This window comes from Microtus pennsylvanicus, chromosome 2 (assembly GCF_037038515.1).
Source record: "Microtus pennsylvanicus isolate mMicPen1 chromosome 2, mMicPen1.hap1, whole genome shotgun sequence".
NCBI classification, from domain to species: domain Eukaryota; kingdom Metazoa; phylum Chordata; class Mammalia; order Rodentia; family Cricetidae; genus Microtus; species Microtus pennsylvanicus.
In genome coordinates, this window is record NC_134580.1 from 9,005,053 (window position 1) to 9,025,062 (window position 20,010).

The 20,010-nt window shown below is 52.9% G+C and overlaps 1 protein-coding gene across 2 annotated transcripts; it reads left to right on the plus strand.

The window, feature by feature from the left end:
• The first annotated feature begins 2,325 nt into the window (after nt 1-2,325).
• On the plus strand, nt 2,326-8,816 carry C1qtnf6 (C1q and TNF related 6). Of its 2 annotated transcripts, XM_075959964.1 has the most exons (4): nt 2,355-2,444; nt 3,012-3,199; nt 4,570-4,819; nt 6,769-8,816. In XM_075959964.1, the coding sequence occupies exons 3-4, from the start codon at nt 4,576-4,578 to the stop codon at nt 7,311-7,313; spliced, it is 789 nt and encodes a 262-aa protein (XP_075816079.1). In that variant the 5' UTR covers nt 2,355-2,444; nt 3,012-3,199; nt 4,570-4,575; the 3' UTR covers nt 7,314-8,816. The 2 variants fall into 2 exon arrangements, with proteins under 2 accessions (XP_075816078.1, XP_075816079.1); XM_075959963.1 differs by lacking the exon at nt 3,012-3,199 and having other exon boundaries at nt 2,326-2,444.
• Nucleotides 8,817-20,010: the final 11,194 nt, after the last annotated feature.

The following is a 20,010-nucleotide window of genomic DNA, read 5'->3' on the forward strand; positions in this document are numbered from 1 at the left end:
GGCCGCACGCTGGCTCTCCCCAGGAGGTGGCGCCCTCCTTTCCAGTAGTTCAACTGCTAACTTGGCAGTGACCTTGAACTCTGTGAATTGCCAGTGACACAGCTGACTTCAGCAAATCGTCCTGGCTCCTGGAAGTCAGAAAGGGCGGGAGTGAGCAGAGAAACAGACTCACACCGTGAGACTCTGCCCTTGGTGACCTGGTACAAATTTGCTCATAGAGGCTTATGAAAGAGGATGCAGGGCAACATGAGCCCAGGGGGTATCTACTGGCTGGTGGGCTGAGAAAAGTGAGTGCGTGCCTCAGCATACAGGGCTTAACCGAAGTAGCCAGGAGGAAACACCCTTTGACTATTCCCAGACACTCATACAATCCTGGAGTCAGGATCGTCTGGCCCAGGGTCATTAAGACTCAGACAAGTGCCAGGTGGTGGTAGTGTATGCCTTTAACCCCTAGCACTCAGGAGGCAGAGTCAGGCAGATCTCTGTGAGTTCCAGGCCAGCCTGGGCTACACAGTGAACTCCTGTCTCGAGAAACAAAACAAACAAAATACTCAGAGAAGGAAGAAAACTTACCCAACGTCTCACAACTTGAAGAAGGACATTAAACAGAGTCTGTCTGTCTGTCTACTCCAGGACTGGAGTGCGGTCTCAAATCTATCTGACCTGCCTGGGACATCCTCATGGCTGAAGTCAGTGGCTTGGATCCACCTCAACTGTTAAGGTGGAGTGAGCAGTGTTGCCCTATAAGTGGGGTGCCGAGCATAGTGGGGTGCCCAGTGCTAGGCACACAGCTGGCCTCCAACAGAACCGTGCCTCCCCCCGCCCTTCTCTATTCCATCCATCTTTTCTTTCGTCCATTCTTTCCAGCTTTCTACACCAGAAAACCGAGACTGCCTGGTCCTGTCCCCACCCCCAGGGCTGCTGACTCAGCCCTTTGCTCTGGTGGCTGCAGCTTGGAGGGGAAGCCTCTTTGCAGGGCTGGCTCAATGCCCTGGGAATGCTGTTCAGGCAAGGCCACACAGAGGCCATGCCAGTGTGGGCCTGGTGGTGGTCCCTATATGGCCACCATCCCTCTGTCTGCTGTCTTCTACCCTCTACCCCCGGTGCTCTTTACTGGACCCAAGGACTCTGAGTCATTTTGGGAGGGCAGCCTAGAAGAATCTGGCATCCTCCCAACTTGGACTCAGCTCTGCTATGTGACCTTGTACCAAAGCCTTGAGCTCCCTGGGCCACGATGTCCCTGATTAAGGGATGGGATTAGATCATCTGGGAGACTCCTTCCAGGCCTGATATGCTGTTGGATTGTCTGCTTAAACACGCAGGAAGCCTGGGCCCAGAGAGAGCCCTGTCAGGGACCCAAAGCATGGAGGCTTTAATGGGGCCAGGAAGTCCCAGACCTCAATCTGTCTTATAAGGAGTGATCTGACCCTCTAGCTGCTAACTTGCTTGCTCTCTCAGGGCTGGAGGAGCAGGGGGGAGGGGGGGAATCGTGGGTCTAAACACTTTTTGAGGATCAAGGTCCCCGAGAGAGGTGATACCTAACTCAGGTGGGAAATAGTGAAATTAAAATATTAAGGTAGCCAAGAGTGAGGGACATTTGACATCATCTGCACAGGGGCTCTGGCCCCAGGAAGCTAGGACTAGGCCTCTGATCTGTGGCCCTTGCTAAAATTCCCCTAGCCTGCCTAGGAGGAAACTGAGGCAGGACCCCTATGAGCTTCTTGGGGGTTACTTCTGTGAGGCAAGGGCTTTAGGAGACCAGAGGTCCAATCAATAAAGGCAGGATTCCAGGTGGAGGAAGGGGAGCAAGTCCTCTCAGTCTAGCTCTTCTGGGCTGGGGGTGTGACCAGACCACCTAGGGTAGGAGAGGCAATGCTTGGCTGTGTTGCTGGCTGCTAGGTGTTAGACTGACCAGGATTTATGCCTATGGAGGATGGGCACTAGTGCCCTCACGCCACCCTCCCTGTCTCTGTAGCTCTTGGCAGATGGCTCTTGGGCTCCGACTAGACCAGGGCTGCGGGAGTTCCCTGTGCTGCCTCCCTTTTCCTGAGTAATGGAAAACCCTGCCCCCCTCTCTTGCTGCCTCTGATTTCCACGCCCAAGTATTTCTAGGCCCCTGCCCTTGTCCGTCCGGTCTAAACTCTCAGGGCCTTTGACTCAAACAGGGTCCCAAGGCTGGGACTGGGCTACAGATGCCCAAGGAAGTTCAAACACATCCCAGTATCTCTGAGGCCGAGCCCCAGGCTGGAGGGGCGGGAGCAGGAGGTGGGGAATGGGAAGCCAGCTCAGCGTGCTCCCTCCTCCTTCCCTCCATCCCTCCGCCCTCCCAGCTCAGTCGTAGGCCTTGGGGGTCGGGCCAGCAACAAGCTATTATCACAGACATGGGCCAAGGAGCCAGAGGCCGCCCGGGGTCTGTGAGTTGAGCTTGAGGCTGCAGGACCAGGGTGAGTGGCTGGAAGCCTCTCTGCTTCTGTCTGGGCTGGGGGCTGCGGTCAGAGTCTGAGATTTCTCTGTTCCCCTCTTTCTGACAAGCACATAGCTCTTTCCCTCGGGCCTAGCCAGCTCCTTGGAGGATCTCCTCCTCTCTGCCACCCCGCACTGCTCCTGGCTTTTATCTACCCCCTGCAGTGACTCCTGCTCCCCCTTGCCACTCAGCTCAGCCCTGACTTACTGGGTGATGCCAGTGGGAGCTCAGCCACCTCCAAGAGGCTCTGGCTTTTTAGTAGAGATGGTGGGGACCCTCAAGATCACTCTGCAGTTAGTGTGAGCTTCCCTTCCCACCACAGTCCTACTGGCCCCATCCCAGGAGCCAGCCAGGGATCCTAGCTGTAGTTAGAGCCGCCAGTGCTGCTTCCAGGGAGCCAGAGTTGCTTCCTGCTTCCGTCCCTAAGCCTCCTCCCCCCAACCCGGTCTGTGTCTCTGAGCCTCTGACTCCCCAGGGGCGAGACCAATAAGAAACAGAAATGTCTCCAAACCATGATAACATTCCAGAAAGTTCTGTGCCTTTCAAGTCATAGAACCAGGATGAGGTCGCTACCAGGCAGAGGAAGGAATGAACTCTTGGAAGTATATGACAAGCTAGGCAGCTTCCCTGTGTGTCAGTCATCCAGATAGCCTGGCAAGGAAGACACGCTGGCATCTCGTGCAAATGAGGGAGCGTGAAGACCAGAAGGGCTAAGCCACAAGCCTCGGTCACACGGTTTGTGTTATTCAGATGTCCCCCATGAGGGGGGGGGCACATCTCTGGACCAAATAAGGCGGGGGGTGGGGAGTTTGCTACAACCTGGAGTTAAGGAAAATAGGGGTGGTTGGTCTCTTGAGAGGTTTGCCTGCCTGGTGGAGCAGAACCAGCAAAACCCAGAAGTGTGGACAGGATCATTCTAGAACAGGGGTGTCTCCTAAGATGCCTCCTGTAATCACCCTGGCCGCTGGGGAGAAGCCCCAAGAGCTTCTGTCTCTTTAACCCCTACTCCCTCTTCAAACCTTTCTAGAAGAATCATTTTACCTTCTCAGCCTGTATTAACCACAGAAAAATATTTTTGAATTGTACTAAACGTTAACGGGGAACAAAAAGGAAATAAACAAAGAGACGCCAGAGGTGTAAAAACCAGTCTGGTTTCAATAGCAGTTTCTGATCTGTGATAATCAGGCGGCGCCAGTCCCCGAGGCTGTCACCACCTCAAAGGCCCGCTGTGGGCTTCCTGCCCACCCGTCCAGGCTCTTTTTTTAGTGTCCGGCCTATTTCCTGCCCCACTCTGGAAACTCTGGACCCCTTCATGTTCAAGGCCCAAGATGAAACGTCACTAATTCTGATCCCTCTGAATTTTCAGTGCTTTTGATCCCCCCCACCCCTTAATTTCAATTTACCACCTTAGATGCCGATTGGTAGGCCTGTGTGATTGATACAACCATCTTCCAATGATTAAACGCCGAGCTTTCTCTGTGGGGAGGAGCAGGGGACAGGGTGGTTCCTGGCTAACGGTGGGTTGTGGAGGGCACAAAGATACCAGAACTGTGAGTCCTACTAAGCTGCATATCCTCGAACTTGTGTTATTCCAAAGAGGATGTCTCATTTTCTGACTTCTTCAAGACTTCTCTTGCTTCTGCACAGAAGAGACGTGCAGGAGCCAATGCCTTGATCCTCAGGAACCCCAGCTCTAGCCACTGCCTGTGGTGCCTGCAGGTGGTGGTGAGAGCCATGGCCTTTAGAGATGAGGGGGGCAAAGAAACATTCTCCACCTCCTTGGTTAGCCACGTGGACATTTGGCATCTTCTTTGGTGCCCCAGTAAAGGTCTGGGAGCCTGGTGTGTGCCCTCTGAGGGTCTCCATAGGGGCTCCGTTCTTCTCAGGCCGTGTGTCCATGGTCACAATAGACAGACGTCAGGAGGCTCGGTGGCCAGTCTGGTGCCCTCAGCCTTGCTTCCCCTGGTGGCCCCGGACTTGCCTGTTACAGGAGGTCCTACCTACTCCCCCTAATAACACTGGGTCTGCCCTGGCTACAGGAGATAATGTTACCCCTGGGCATTGACATGCCGGATACGCTGAGTCAAATGTGTCTCTCTGTCCAGGTCACCATGGGGACAGACAGCCTGGGTTCCTTCTGGGCAGTACTCCTGCTTCCCCTTGTGTTCGGAGTCCCCACAGAGGAGCCCACCTTTGGGGACTCTGTGGCCTCCCATCTCAGCAAAGGCTGCCGACGATGCTGTGACCCTGAGGAACCGCTGTCCTCTGCTGACCCTGTCCAAGGCCCTGCTTCCCCCCACTTCCCCTATGTTCTGCCTGAGGTCAGGCCCTACATCAACATTACTATCCTGAAGGGTGAGTCGTGGCCTGGTGGAATTGGTATGGGATAGGGAGAAAGGGAGGGAAAAAAAGGAGGGAGGGAGGAAAGGAAGGAGGGAAGGACAGGAGAAACCAGGGCAGGCCTTACCTGGGCCCTGCCTGCCTTTGGTCTGCATATGCATAGCACCTAGAATGTGCAAGTGCTGTTCTGAGTTCAGAGTGAAGGACTCAGTGGGAAAGGCCTTGGGATCCAAAATGTGAGCAGAGAGGTACTGGGGTGAAGTGTGGGGCACAGGCAGCAGAGCGAGCTGGGCAGGTTCATGGGGCTCCTGGCAGGGTGAATTGCAAGCCTAGGCTCACAGGGTAAGGGGCTTCCCAGCAGGGGTGTGGAAGGAGATGACACAGGGAGAAAGGTGTGGGCCCACAGGGTCACCAGCTACCACCAGGATATGGGTTTCTCTCTGTGGGATGGGGGGGGGGGGTGAGCAGAAAGAGGACCTGGCCTCCATTGGTGTCCTGTGGGGCACATGATGGGGAGAGAGGTGAAAGTGTAAAGACTTGTGGGAGCTCTATTGGTGAAAGTGGGGGTGGCTACCCCCTGATGTATAGCCTCAGATGTGAGGGAATTAGTTCCACTCCGGTGATGGGACCCATGATGGCCATGGCCACACCATTGACATCCAGCTATGCTCACCATACCACCCTCCCCCAATGTGAGGGGGGGACTGGGTCGCTCCTCCCACATGCAGATAGGGAAAGTAGTGTCCAGTAGGTGTCTTCTGGAGTCACCTCCATGTCAGGGACAGAGCAGGGCACTCCCCTCTGATAGCCAGTCCACACCTGAGACTCCTGCTCATGCTCATTCTAGACCTGGGGGAGGTCACTTCCTGGTCTCCTTGCCTGATGGCCTTACTCAGTGCAACTTCAGGTAGCTTAGCCTCTGGAGGCGGAGGGGCCCAGGCCTGGTGACCCTTTGCTGTGACGGTCCATCTTCAGCCCTGCGTTGCCCTTGGACAGGTTTCCGAAGAAGACGGTTCCTTGTAGCACCAAGGGTGCTTGGGTAGCATCTGGAGCCGTGCCTAAGCCTTGTGGGTCAGGCTGACCTCTTGCTAGCATCTGGGTAGAAGGAAAATAGTCCCCTCCTCACAGCCACCCTGGCCTTAGGCAGGGCAGAGCGGGCGCTCTGAAAGCTCTGTACTCAGAGAGGTGCTTTTGCCGGGAGGTGGCATCTGTGGTGCCATCCCGTAGTCATGGGCACCCCCACTCCCTTTCCTTTGGTCTGCCTTCAAGGACCTGTGCCTTCCTTTCTCTCTCTATTCTCTTCTCTACTGGCTTCACCACCGACCTGGTCCAGGGAACCTGAGGAAGTCCACAGCCTCACCAGGGAAATGCGTGGAGCCAGGTCTCTTCAGTGCACACTGGGTGTGTTTTGGGGTGGGACGGGACTGTCTGTGCTCAGATTCAGCCTGGAGCCAGGGCTGGAAAAGTAACCAGGTCACCACTGCCAGGGAGGGTGGAAATGGACTGGGCCATGCTGAGGGGATTCCTGCCCTCTCCTGCCAATGAGGACTCCTGTGCACCCCTGAGGTGGACATTGTCCTTTTAAGGTATACCCCAGACACTCAAGACCCCCAAATTCCCAGGCCATGGCAAAGGTAGTTTTATTCTTAACTAGAGGTGCAAAGTGTGTCTTACCTTGCCCCACCTCTGTGCTGGTCTCGGCAGGCAGCCTCCTGGAAGCCTGCTGTGCCCTCCTTGGCAGAAAGAGGACCCAGGCTGAGCTGGACAAAACACAGTCTGGGTTTTGGAAATGGCCTCAGTTTTCACTTCTGCAGAGGGATGTTAGGGGGTGGTAAACGCCCGGCAGATTCTCACTAAACACCAGGTCCTTTTCTGGATCCAGGCAAAAGCAGTGACTTCCAAAAGTGAGTGCTTAGCATAGGCCAGGGTGCCTGTCCTAACTTCTCCCCTTCATGTCCTCACAGGTGATAAAGGGGACAGAGGTCCTTTAGGAACACCAGGGAAGCCAGGCAAGGATGGTCCCCGAGGGGACCGTGGCTCTCAGGGTGTCAAAGGCGACAAGGGGCAGGCAGGCAGCCCTGGCAGCGCGTGTCAGGTGCACTACTCGGCCTTCTCTGTGGGTCGCAAGACAGCCCTGCATAGCAGCGAGGACTTCCTCCCACTGCTGTTCGACAGGGTCTTTGTGAACACTGACGGCCACTTCGACATGACCACTGGCCGCTTCACAGCCCCCCTGCGCGGCCTCTACTTCTTCAGCCTCAACGTGCACAGCTGGAATTACAAGGAGACCTACGTGCACATCGTCCACAACGAGCAGGCGGCTGTGATCCTCTATGCACAGCCCAGTGAGCGCAGCATCATGCAGAGCCAGAGTGTGATGCTACCGCTGGAGCCCGGTGACCACGTGTGGGTGCGGCTCTTCAAGCGGGAGCGGGAGAACGCCATCTACAGCGACGACGTGGACACCTACATTACCTTCAGTGGCCATCTGATCAAGGCGGAGGACTGACCTTCCCTGACCAGTTTCGCCGCTGGGCAGCTTGGGGGAGGGCTGGTGGCTAGGGCAGGTCCTGTAGGTTCCCCCAGGGCTGGATTATTAGCATCACAGTCTGTCTCTGCCCCCTCCCCTCCTGGCTGCATTTTTCCGAGACTTAGAGCGACTCTCCTCACACACCACCTATTCATCCCCGGGGACTTCATTGTATGGTAGATTCTGGCTTGGCATTTGGGGGTGGACCCAGGATTCTGCATTTCTAGCAATTTTCTCCGTAATGCTGATGCCGCGGGTCTATGGACGACGCTTGAGGAATTGGGCTCCCTAGAATGTTCCTAGCATTCTAGGGACTTTCCAAACATTCTGGAATCCCCCCCCCCCTTGCTGAAAACTCTTGCATTCTTGCATCCTCAGGTTTTCTCCTCACCCTGGGCCCAACCCCTCCCCCAGCCTCTTTTCTAGCCACTGTTCACGTAGGCATTCATCAATGCTGACTGCTCACTTAGTCCCAGGCCTGAGGAAAACCTAGGCTAATCAGACCCAGGTCCTGCCCCTCCCCTGACGAATGCCCAGGAACCTGGACAGAGGTTGCGGTGTGCTCAAGTGGGTACAAAGACTTGAGCACTTCTTGGGTGCTCCTCTAAACTAGGTGCTTAGGCAGCATGGGCCGTTCTTCACTGCTCCCGAGGTGGCCCGGGTGCTGGAGTAGGGATGATATCCCTTTCAGATTCTCTACCTTCTTGCCAGATGCCCAGCGTTAAAGCAAACTCTAGATATAGTCTTGGTTAGGGGGAGGCCCAGGAATTTGGAGGCACCCAGGGTAAATGGGTGCCTGGGCGTGAATTGGAGCCCATTCTCCTTCCTGATCTTTGAAGACTCCTTCTTCCCTCCTTGCCTGATTCCCCAGGACTTTAGCAATGGCCAGACCACGTACTAGGTGCTCTCTGGCCCTCTTGGCCCCTCAAAAGCCCAGTGTCACACTGGGTTGATGAGGATGCTAAGGACACCCAGGAGGTGGCTCCCGTTTCAGGACTTCACCTGCCTGTATTGCCCTAGCAGACATCATGGGGACTCAGGCAGGACAGAGGTGGTAGGTTTCAGCCCAAAGCAGGTCTAGGGACTGAAGCCAGTGATATTCAGGTTACCTGGGGGCCTTCTCTGAGCCATGCTGCCAAGGCAGGCCCTGGGGAAGGTCATGGAGAAGCAGGAACACCGAGACCCCCATGCCTTTCCCAGAGCGTATGGCCTGGTGGCCCCTTTAACCTTCCCCTCTTCCACTGTAGGCTTCCCAAGCTTCTCAGGGGAAGGTGGCCTCCGTCCATTGGTGCTTCTGCAGACCCAGGGCACGACTGGCCCTGGGCAGGCATCTCTGGTGCTTACAGTCAAGGGAGCCATGGCAGGGTGGCAAAGGCAAGGCCTGCCACGTGCTGTGAAGGCTGGTTTGACAAAACCACACTCAGCCTGACTGTCCTTGCCTGCTTGGCCAGTGTGAATAAAATTACTGGATTCTCTTGGCAATTTAACCTGGTACTTTTTTCCCTATGCCCTTCCCCTGCCTTGGAAGACAGCCACTCTGGCCCTGCTGGGGGCAGATAGAGGGCTTCACAGAAACAAAGCCTTGCTAAGGGCTTCACTCTCTGTGTCCTCTGCCTACAAAGAAATATAAGCTCTAGTCGCTCACACAGCCGGAGCCAGGGTCCTGGAGTTAGTGGGGACCCGCTGAGAGTCAGCTAGGGTCTGGGTAAGTCCCATCTCTGAGCCTCAACTTCACTGCCTGCAAAGTGGAGGTGACAATGGTTTAGATGGCATGTAGCCTGGCAGTTGCCATGTTCCTCTTGGACAACATCTGTCGGTCACCTGCAGTGTGGCTCCCTGTAGCAGCTGCAGCACAATGGTTATTTCCATAGAGACCATCCCGAAGCTCACGTTCCAGCCGGGAACTCCCCAGTGCTGCACCAATTGTATTAGCTACTGTCTTGATAGAGTGACAGAAGCAATTCAAGGAACAAAGGGCTTATTATGGCTGGAGGGTACAGTCTGCCATGGCGTGAATGACAGGACAGCCAGGGTGAGGGGCAGAGAATAGCCAGGGTGGGGGGCAGGAGGACAGCCAGGGTGGGAGGCAGCGGGTCACATCGCATCCGCAGTCAGGAAGCAGAGAGATGTGCCCGGTACTCACCTTGCGTTATCCTGGACCCCAGTCATGGAGTGGTGCCCCCCACAGGTAAGGGGCATCATCCTTCCTTCTAGGCTAGTTTAGAAACCACTTCATGGACACGCCCAGACACTTGCCTTAGGTGATTCTAGATCATGTCCGATCGGCGATAATCACCACGTACCAACCACAGTACCTATCCTGTTTGAGGGACCTCGGAGTCCCACACCTCTGTCTCATGCTTATAGAGAAAACAGCTGAAAACACTCATCCTGCCTCATAGAGAATATTCTGTTGGGGGCAGCTATGTTGACTAGCACAGTCCCTTGCCTGTACTGTTAAAGTGACCCGGCCTCACCTCTTCTTGTCTGCTGCTGTGGATGGAAGGACAGGAGTTTGTGCCCTATTCTGTATGACCATCACTGTTTGGTGGCTCTCTGTGCACCTCGTGGAAGCTGCATCCTGCAAAGAGTTCACCATCTGCTCCTGCTTGGGACCCAAGTCCATTCAGTGGCAGAGTGGGCTCTGTGTCCTTGGGACCCGTGAGTGCTCTGAAGGGAGGCTTTCCATGATACCTGCATGCTTCCCAGGGATCTGCAAAGAGCTGGCCTCACAACATGCTCTGGTCAAGCCCTTGCTTGTTTAATGTGCTTTAACACAAAGAAGGCCCGGATCTGCTGTCTGTGTCGGCAGGATTTGTGGTCAGCTGACGGCAGCTGTGGAAACTTCGTGCCAGGCACCTGCGGAACTTGCTTACTAAAGCCAAAGCCACAGGCATTTCCAGGCAGTCCTAAGCCAGCACCCTACTTCACTCTCCTGTCCCACTACCATGCCCACTTCCTCCCAGCCCCAGTTCAGAGGTGGCCTTGAGATTGTCTCCAACAATGTTCACACTAGTATCCCTGACTCAGTGGTATAGTTCTAGGAGCCCCTAGATCTTGGTGACAGACTTTCCCAACTGGGTAGGCATAGTGGGGTTTGGGTAGGGGCTTCATAAAATTGTAGGCTTCTCAAGCCAGGACTGTGTTTGTAAAAGTGGAGAGAGCTGGGCATGATGGTGCATGCCTTTAACCTGTAGCACTTGGCAGAGGCAGGGGGATATCTATGGTTGAAAGCCCCCTGGTCTATAAAGAGAGTTCCAGGCTAACCAGGGCTACATAGACACTGTCTCAATGAAATAAAATAAAAATGCACAGAGATAGACAGATAGACAGAAAACCAGTGGACGGGATGGGATTGGACATGAGAGGGGCTGTGTGTGAATCCCAGCTTGGGGTACACCTTGGTGCTCAGACCTTTAGCAGGCGGCTGACTGGGGGCCAGGTGGTACAGAGAGATCCCCAGCTGAGGGAGGAGGCCTGTACTGTGGTTCAGAGTGTATGTGAATCCCAGAAACGAGGAGAATGTCAAATGCCATGAGGAGGAACAAAAGTTCCCACAAGACTTTGAAGGAGGTGGGAAGACTGGAAGCAGAAAGCGAAAGCGGGCAGGTGCCCAGTTCAGACAAAGTACACCAGGCTCCCCAATTCCTAAAGGCTTTTATCTAAGAGACCTGGTGGCTGTCTGTCCTCGCTTTGCACAGGACAGTCTTTTGTTTGGCTGGAGGAATGGAGGATGCGGGGTAATTTGTTTATAGTCTTTTTGGACCCCACATTGTCTTCCTACCATCTGATCCCAAATCTTCTTGCTCTACTGAGGACTTTGACTCAAGTTACACATGGGATCGGCAGCGGAAACCCACTTCCGAACTCACGAGGGTGCACAGTGAGGGGGTCATGGAATGAGGGCTTATTGTTCCAGAAAATACAAAGCACATTTGAGTGGCTTGTGAGAAGTGGCAGGCATGGGTCCCAGCTCCTGTGGGCTCTGGAGCCAGACTTGGGGCTCTGAGGGAGCAGCTTCCCCTTGAGAACCACTCTGTCAGAGCCCATCGCCTCAGTGTTCCCTGTCACAGGGTCTGGACTAGTTCTTCCCTCGGTGTGAGCCTTGACTTTGCTCCCATTGTGTCCACGCAATAGTGGAGGGGGGCAGGGGGCTCCGCTCTGATTGAGGGGAGTTGGGGGGCTCCGCTCTGATTGAAGAGCGTATGCCTGTTGGATGAATGACTTTGGCTGAGCGTGCTCCTCCTGCTTGGTCCTGCAGGCCCCTCTCTGTGGGCCCCACGCTGCTGCCACGTGTACAGCTGCAGGGAAGGGAGAGAGCCAGAGACACTCACCAGGAACAGAGGCAGATGGGGAGGACATTAAGGGTGGGGCACGCGGAGGGAGCCAGAAAGGAAAGACGGATTCCAGAACAAGAGTTCATGGGGCTGGGCAGGCGTGGCCTCTGAGCCCCGAAAGGACCAGAGACTAGAGAGGGCCCAGGGTGGCAGAAAGGCCTTAGATGAAGACCTGCAGTAAGCGTTAACCCTCAGGCATGTCAGAGGCAGGATGAGGTCAGGACAGATGCGGGTCTCTGTGTTCCCGCAGGTGGCTGACCTCTTCCCAGGGACTGCTAGTCAGTCCAAGGGCAGTACTGACACCTCGGATTCTGACACAGGTGGAGCAGGGCTTGTGTTCTCTGAAGGGCTAGTCTTCATCTTAAGGACAGCAAACATGGATGAAACTGAAGACGGGCGATGTCGTCCATGCTGACCTCCTGTCTTCCCACACTGCCTCTCCCTGGCCCCTCAAGAAGCAGCCTTAGTGTCCTAGTGCCAACTGCTAGATCTATCCATGTGTTGCTCAGTGACCAGTCAATACTGTCAGTACTGGCTCCAGGCTGCCGTCACCTCCCTCTCCCCCCACTTGCCTTATAGCTGGCCCCGGTTTCAGTTGTCAGCTCTCATGAGATACCTAGGTCTTCTCTGTACCGCACTGTATCCTTCCTTGGAGAGGAGTCTGAGCCAGCCCCGCCCCCAGCCAGGTCCACTGTGCTGCCAATGCTTTCCTAGGCGTCTACTCACCTCCTCTGGGGCTTGATCAAGACCGATAGTAACACCGAATCTCAGAAGTAAGACCTGTGTGCGCACGTGTGTGTGTGTGTTCTCCTTGAACTCCCACCAGGCTCAGCCTGGGGAGAGAGGACAAGATCGCTTGGGCAGGAGCCCCCACTGACATGCCCTGCTTCCCCTGTGCCCCACCTCAGGCATTTAGATTCCATGGTGTGTGTGTGTGTGTGTGTGTGTGTGTGTGTGTGTAGGTGGCATTGTAAGGGTGGACATCGCATCCTTCCTCTAGGCCATGGGCTCTGCTTGGATTAAAATCTGAGCATACCCAAAGACCACCCCTTTTTCCTTTCTGTTTTTTGCTTCGTACCCCTGTATTTGTTGGGGGTACAAAGAAGGCAAGCCCAGCACAACACAGAGAAAACAAAAACAGCCTTGAGTTGAGAGACAGGGCAGCTCCATGGCCACACTGAGGGCCAAGGGTCATCTCCCGCGTGCCTGACACATGCCTGGGCTCTCATCCAGGCATGACAAGGGTTTGTGCAAGAGCTTGGGCCAGAAGCAGCTCCTCACTTGTCATTGGCTAGAACTGGTCACATGACTTAATCCAACGGCAGGGAAAGATAATAGGATTGTAAAGATACAATTTACCTCTGAGCCCCCAACAAAATCAAAGTCTCACCAAGGGATGGAGACCTGGGAGAAGCCACCTTGAGTCTAGCTTTAGTAGGCGGCGTTGTCCCAGCCTTGGAGCCCCTGACCGACCCTTCCCAGCAGAGTGGTGTGATTAACCGCCCTGCCCCCAACACACCCACCTCTGGTTAAGATGGAGTTGCTGAGGCTCTGCAAGGGTTTAAGTCTGAGCATTTGATAGCATCTCTTGAGCGCTCTGTGCCTCAGTTTCCCCATCTGTATGATAGGATCTACACAAGAAACTGACAACGGTTAAAGTCAAGCACAGAGCCTGGGGAGGCCCTCTGTGGAAACATACTCTGAGGCGGGCATCGTCATTTTACAGAGGGAGCCACTGTGACGCCATAGACTGGTCCGTGCTGTCCTCTGGAAACACGGTGTCCACTGAGTCTGCAGTCACAGTCTACACCTGTCAGGGGGTCCCTGTGGGACCTTATGACAGGGGCTGGCAGTGTGCAAAACCCAATGTCCTTCCTCTGGTGCCCGCGGTCAGCAGCAGGGGGACACCAAGTGGGTCCTCACAATACCCTTCGTGCACAAACAAGAAATAAGGGTTAAAGGCAGTGTGGAGAGCTGGCGGGAGCAAGGAGCTCACACAGGCTCCAGACAGGCAAGGGAGACAGCAGATAACTTCCGGGGCATTCAGGGTCAAAACGAGGAGCAGGGAGTTAGGAGGAGCCTGTGGAAGAAAGCAGTATGGTTGGCGCTGCTAAGATTGGAATCTGAGTGGCCCCCATAGGCTCAAGTTTTTACAAGCTTGTTCCCCAGAATGTGGCGCTGTTCTTCAAGGTTATGGAGCCTCTCGGTGGGGAGGGGGTAAGATGACAGAAGTGGGTCGTTAAGGGTGGTCCTTTTCAGGTGTCACAAGACCTGCGTTTCTGGTATGTTCTCTGCTTTCCTTGGTCTTCTGTGAAGTAAGTGCCAGGCACTCCTGCCACTGCCCCCAGACCCTCCACCTCGGATTCCCCACCATGACCTGATCTCCTCCACCATGGCTTTCCACCATGATGGACCAAAGCCCTCTGCAACCATCACCTGAAAGAAGCCCCGCTTCCTTTAAATCGCGTCAATTGTACACACATACAGTGGCTCCTGGGCACACATCTTCCCCGGGGCAGTGTTAGAGGAATTATAGGCTGCTGGGAAGAGGAACATGGCTGGGCCTCTCCCTGGGCCTCTCAGCCAAGCCTCCATGCTCTGGGCTGTCCTTCCTTGGAGGACAGCTGGACGATGTGACGAGCAGAGAACAGAGTAAGGCTGATGGTTTTCACGGAGACCTTAAGGCTCACAGAGCCAGCTGGGACCCTGCTCCCGGCACCTAGCGGGCTGAGTGCAAGGCCTGATGGAACTGTGGCCAGGAAGGGAGGCTAGGTGCTGTCACTCAGGCAAAGGCCCTGGGGCTGCCCCTTTGACCCCCATTTCCAACAAGACTGGTTTTTTTTCTCCTCTTGAACTAATGGGAGTTAACCACTCTCATTTACAGCTTAAATAACCTTAATTAATACACTGTAGTCCCCCCGCACCCCAACAAATGTAAGCCACTTACGTAACAGGAGGCTTTGAAGGAACAGTAGGTCATTTCAACTCTGCTACCATTAGCCTGGAATTTCCCAGAAGACATTTTGGGCATCCCCAGACACCAGGGAGGGTCAGAGCCCCTTGAGAGCTTCAGGTCCGGGGGAAGGCGCAAGGGCTGTGAAGTAAGTGTGTGTGAGGTGTGAGAGTGGGTCGCTAAAGGTGGGAGCAACCAACCTTCACCCGCATATTTGAGTCGTGAAGGATGAGCAGGAATTTTTCGGAAGGAAGGGTAGGAAGCAGGTTCAAGCAACATTCCCATCTGTATGATGAGTCCGGAAATCCTACAAATGCTTTTGAGGGCCCGTTTTGCGGGACTCATAGACTAATGTAGGTGGGAGGGTGGGCTGGGAGACGGGGCTCACTCGGAGAGCTAGAAATGGTCTTGCACATTCAGGAGGCACCCCACACCTCTGTCCTTCCTCCTGCTCTTCCAGTGCCCCTCCTTCCTTCCCACCTTCCTCTTTCTGTGCCATTAAGTCACGCTGACCACCTATAGACTGTGCTTCTGCTCACCAGTGTTCGCTCTTCCTCCCTTTGAGGTGGGAACTGTTTTTGTTTAACATCAGTAAATACTTGCTGAACAAGGCAGGAGGGGTCCAAGGATTGGGGAGGGAAGGAGGAGGAAGTGCTCATAATCCATCCCAGCCGCAGAAAGCCCCTGAGATCATGTACATACAAGTTACATTATATGGACTAAGCATATTGTATTTATGTATTTCGGTGTGTGTGTGTGTGTGTGTGTAACAATAAAGAAAACCTGGCAATAGCTATCCAGCCCTTTGACCCACAGGAAGAAGCTTCTAGAACTCTGCAGGACTTCATTGGATGTGGCATATCCCTGTGATCACTTCCTCTTCCAGAAGACCAGCAGTGAAGTCTGAAAAGCCACAGGCATCTATGCCGAGGATCAGGGGCATGTGTGGTCCAGCCTGCCGGGGGGGGGGAGGGACGACAGAAGGTGTCACATCAGCAACCACGCCTTCAAAGAGAAGACGAAGGGTAGGGCCCACACATGATCCTCAGAGTAGCTACACCCATGAAATCAACATGGCTGCTTAAACACGACCTGAACAAAGACTCACCAGTGGACATGCTAATATGGAAAGGGAAAGGCTGGCGGGACCTCATCCCCAGGCAACTAGAGAACCGAGAGAGAGAGAGAGAGAGAGAGAGAGAGAGAGAGAGAGAGAGAGAGAGAAATCCTCGTCCCCAGGGAAGAGCCCCTCCAGCTGTTTATCCAATACCAAGTGGTCTGCCCTGAGAGCCTGCACATACAGGTTACATTACATGGACCAATCAAATTGTATTTACATATTTAGGAGTGTGTGTGTGTGTGTGTGTGTAACAACAATTTAAAAAAAAGAGGTCGCGAATTTGAGAGAGAGCAAGGTGAGGGTGCATGAATGGGGTTGGAGGGAGGGAAGGGAAGGTGAGAAATTAATTATATTATCATTTCAAAAAAGAAGTTATTATTTTTTAAACCTCCAAACTTGTTTTCATTTTAATGGCTCTGATTTTCTTTTTTTAAAAAAATATTTATTTATTTATGTATTATGTATACAGTATTCTGTCTGCTTGTATGTCTGCAAGCCTGAAGAGGGCACCAGATCTCATTACAGATGGTTGTGAGCCACCATGTGGTTGCTGGGAATTGAACTCAGGACCTTTGGACCTTAACCACTAAGCCATCTCTCCAGCCCCTGGCTCTGATTTTCTTAACATGCACCCCTTCCTTGTCTGGACTTTAAATGCCCCCCTTTTCTGGCCAGGTGGTGTGATTTTTCTACTCTGCTCTTTGTCCCAGGTTTCTTAGATCAAAGCTGCCTAAAACCAGCCATCAACATCTGCACCACAGTCTAAATGCCAACCTCCTTGAACTCCCTTCTCCAAATTAACCAATCCATTGCTTTTGAATTCAGCTCCACTTTGGGGCTCAGGACACGGTGAACACGCGGACGAATTCTTTCTCACCGTGACATGAATAGCTTCAGTCCAGTTCCGGACGAGCTCGCATCACAGATAGGCTCTGTTTTTTTTTTTTAATTTTTTAAAATTTATCTTTATCTTTATTTATTTTTTTTTTTTGGTTTTTGCATGCATTTTAAACCAGACATGCTCCAGGTCCCTAATACTTGTGATAGCCACATTTTTCTAAGGACCAAACTGTAGATGTGACCTAAAAAATGTTTTTTTTCCCTGTCACTTTAGCTCATTTAAAGTCTTGAGAGGTTTAGAGTCAAGCAATATGGATTTAATATTTCTTGCTACTAGGACTGTCACAAAAATCTAGGCCAAGGGATGCCGCATTGACATTGTTTTCATTATAACTTCCATATGTGTTCTCCCCCACGCTAAAGAACGCCTTGGTTAGGCAGACTGCAAATCTGTCAGCCCCTAGCCCTTCCACAGGACTCAGCACAGAGTTGCCAGGGGGACCAGCAGGCTCTTCCTGGGATGAGGGAAGGATTCCTCTTCAGCTTACATGGAGGTTGTACGTTCATCTGTCCACTTGCCTACCTGTCCGTCCATCTGTCTATCCATCCATCCATCCATCCATCTGCCTGTCCATCCATCCATCCATCCATCCATCCATCCATCCATCCATCCATCCACCCGCTTACCTACTCATCTACCTACCCATTTATTTATCCATCCTTTGGTCCACCTGCCTGTCTTTACATCTGTCCATCTATCCATCCTTCCCTCTTTCTTTTTATCTTTCTTCCTTCCTTCTCTCCTTCCTCCGGCCTACCCATTCTTTCAGCTGGGACAATCTGAGCACCCACGTAGAGCTACACCTGGCTTTTGGTACCTGAAAATCCATAGACCTTATGAACTTGAGGCACCGCAGCCAAGAAGACACCGAGAAGACCTACCTACCAGTACCTGATCAACTGGGTGCTTAGTAAAAGGCAAGTGGAACCAATCAGGGAGCTGTTGATGTTAACAGGATTGGGAGAACTCAGGGCTGGGATGAGGGTGGGTGCAGGGGTAGACAGGGAGGTTTGACAAGGTATTTGGAAGGTCAGAGGTCACACGTTGCCCTGCTATGTGAACTAGAATGATGGTTGTCCTCTCTGGGCCCAGGCCTATATCTAGCCCATGAGATTCCCCATAGACTTGTTGGTCTTTGGGTTCTGGTCACTTCCTTCTTGCAGACTGGTGCTGCTTGGAAAGGAGGGTGGTGCCCACACTGCCCCCTGGTGACAACTACTGGTACCACCCTGTCTGTGAGTTTTGCTTAAAGGAGTTATTAAGGGCCTTTAGTGCCCAAGGTCCTCAGGCAGAATTATCACAGGTGTGCATTTGGGGTAAGAAGGGACAGTAGAGTTAGGGGGCATTTGGTAGCCTCACTGTCCGGGCAGGAAGCACAGGGTCTGGGTATAGCACACAAGGCCCACTGCATGTACCTGGAACACACTGCTGTGACTGTGTGTGTAAACCATAGCCTTCCTCCCAGCCGGGACAGTCAAGAGACCCCCTTCCAGTTTGGAACAGAAGAGGGTTCTTCAGCAGCGGCGGCAGCATTATGAGAATGCAGGACTCCAGGAACCTAAGAATGTGGGGGCCGGCTGCCATGCACAGCGGTCCTCTGCAGGCTGGGTATATGGAAATGATTTGTGCAAAAGAGGCCTCCTCCTTCTATACACAAAGAACACACACACACCATGACTTTCTTACACTGGTGTAATTTACAGCAGCATGGTCTTCCCTGGAAGTTTGGTGTTGGATCAGGGCTGGACCTGGGAAAGAAGGGAGCTCCAGGCATCAAACTTAGCCAGACCGGGTGTCACTCTGTCTCCTTCCCTGAAGACCCTGAGGGCTTAGGGTCTTCCTGACTGTCCATGAGCCAGGCCCCCTCCAGCGGGGACATACAAACTCCAGTGTGGTCATTTATTGATATATCTGTTGTCTGACCGCACACGTGAGTTCAGGACTCCTAGATGGTCCGGTGGCCTGGGTCTCTTCCGTGACCATCTATGCCATCAGTCCTGGGGCTTAATGGATGGTTCCTCGCTGACCGGAGGCAGGTTTTCCTTTAGTGTCCAGGAAAAATAGTATCCAGTATGGCAATTTGATATCATAAAAATACTTCTTACATATTAAGAGACTGGCACTTTTGCTGGACCTCACAACCAGAGGTTGTGACACATCTTGCAGTCACTTAAGACTGCGCCTACTGTGTGCTCAGCCTGCTTGCTTAACCTGCCTCTAAGAGGACTAAGTAACAACCAACCTGGATTGCCTTGGATTTCTCATGCAATCAACTTTTATAACCTAAGCTAATGCATAGCTGTGACCTTAAGTTATACACTTGTCCACACCTTGCCCCGCCCCCAGTCCCCGTCCCAGAACAAGGCACGTGAATCATTTTCCAATAGCAGTAAGTGCAGAGATTGAAAGCAACATTCGACAATCTACCATAAAGGTTGAACGCATCCATTCATGGATATTGGTTGGTAAACAGCGGTGAGTTTGCAGTAGTGTCTGTTGTCTGAGAGTCAGTTGGAGTCTTAATGACTTAATGTCTTGTAAAGCCGTTAAAAATTTCCGTAAAGAGTCTCGTTTCTAACCCACATGGTGTTTTCTGTGCTGTTCAGTAAATGCAGAGGCAAGCATGAGGAACAGACACACAAACACACAGGGACAGATATAGGCACAAGAATGAAGAGATTCATGAGATGGCCTTCAGGCAGGCAAAGGTTCACACTCAGACAATAGACAGACAGGATGGAAGACACAGGAAGCATGAAGCAGAGTTTGAATTTGAACTTGCTCTCGGTTTAACGACTACAAGGCAAAGTGCATTTCTTTCTTTCTTTCTTTCTTTCTTTCTTTCTTTCTTTCTTTCTTTCTTTCTTTAATGCGATGCATTATTGGTAACTCAGAGTTAATCACTAATGCCGATGGTCTGCACAGTCAGACTCTCACTTGATAAGCATGGGCAAGAGAAATAGTGAGAAAGCCACAGCGAGCCGTGCAAGGCCAGGGCTAAGCAGCCTGGCCAGACCCAACATGACCGGTGGTCCCTCAAATATCCGTTGGCTTCCTTGTTCCAAAGGTGCAATGGCCAAGCAGAGAGGGCCATGCATACTGAAGCCAGACAGCCCTGGTTCTAATCCCAGCCCTGATACTTTCCACCTATGGGGTTTTGGGCTAGTCATTTAACATCTCTGTGCCTCAGTTTCCTCATCCAAGCAGCAGCATGAGGAGTCCTATCTGAAAGATTGTTGTCAGTACTAAATGATTGAATTTCTGTGTGTTTATAGATCACTTGGGGTCTCACTACATAATGGATTCTGACTCAGCAGGTCTGGGTGGGGTCTGAGATTCTGACACACTCTAGGCACGAAAACTCG

Coding starts and splice junctions, on each gene's coding strand:
- C1qtnf6 (XM_075959963.1), top strand. CDS start 4,576: ATGGGGACAGACAGCCTGGGTTCCTTCTGGGCAGTACTCCTGCTTCCC. Junction 4,820..6,768: donor CAACATTACTATCCTGAAGG/GTGAGTCGTGGC, acceptor ATGTCCTCACAG/GTGATAAAGGGGACAGAGGT.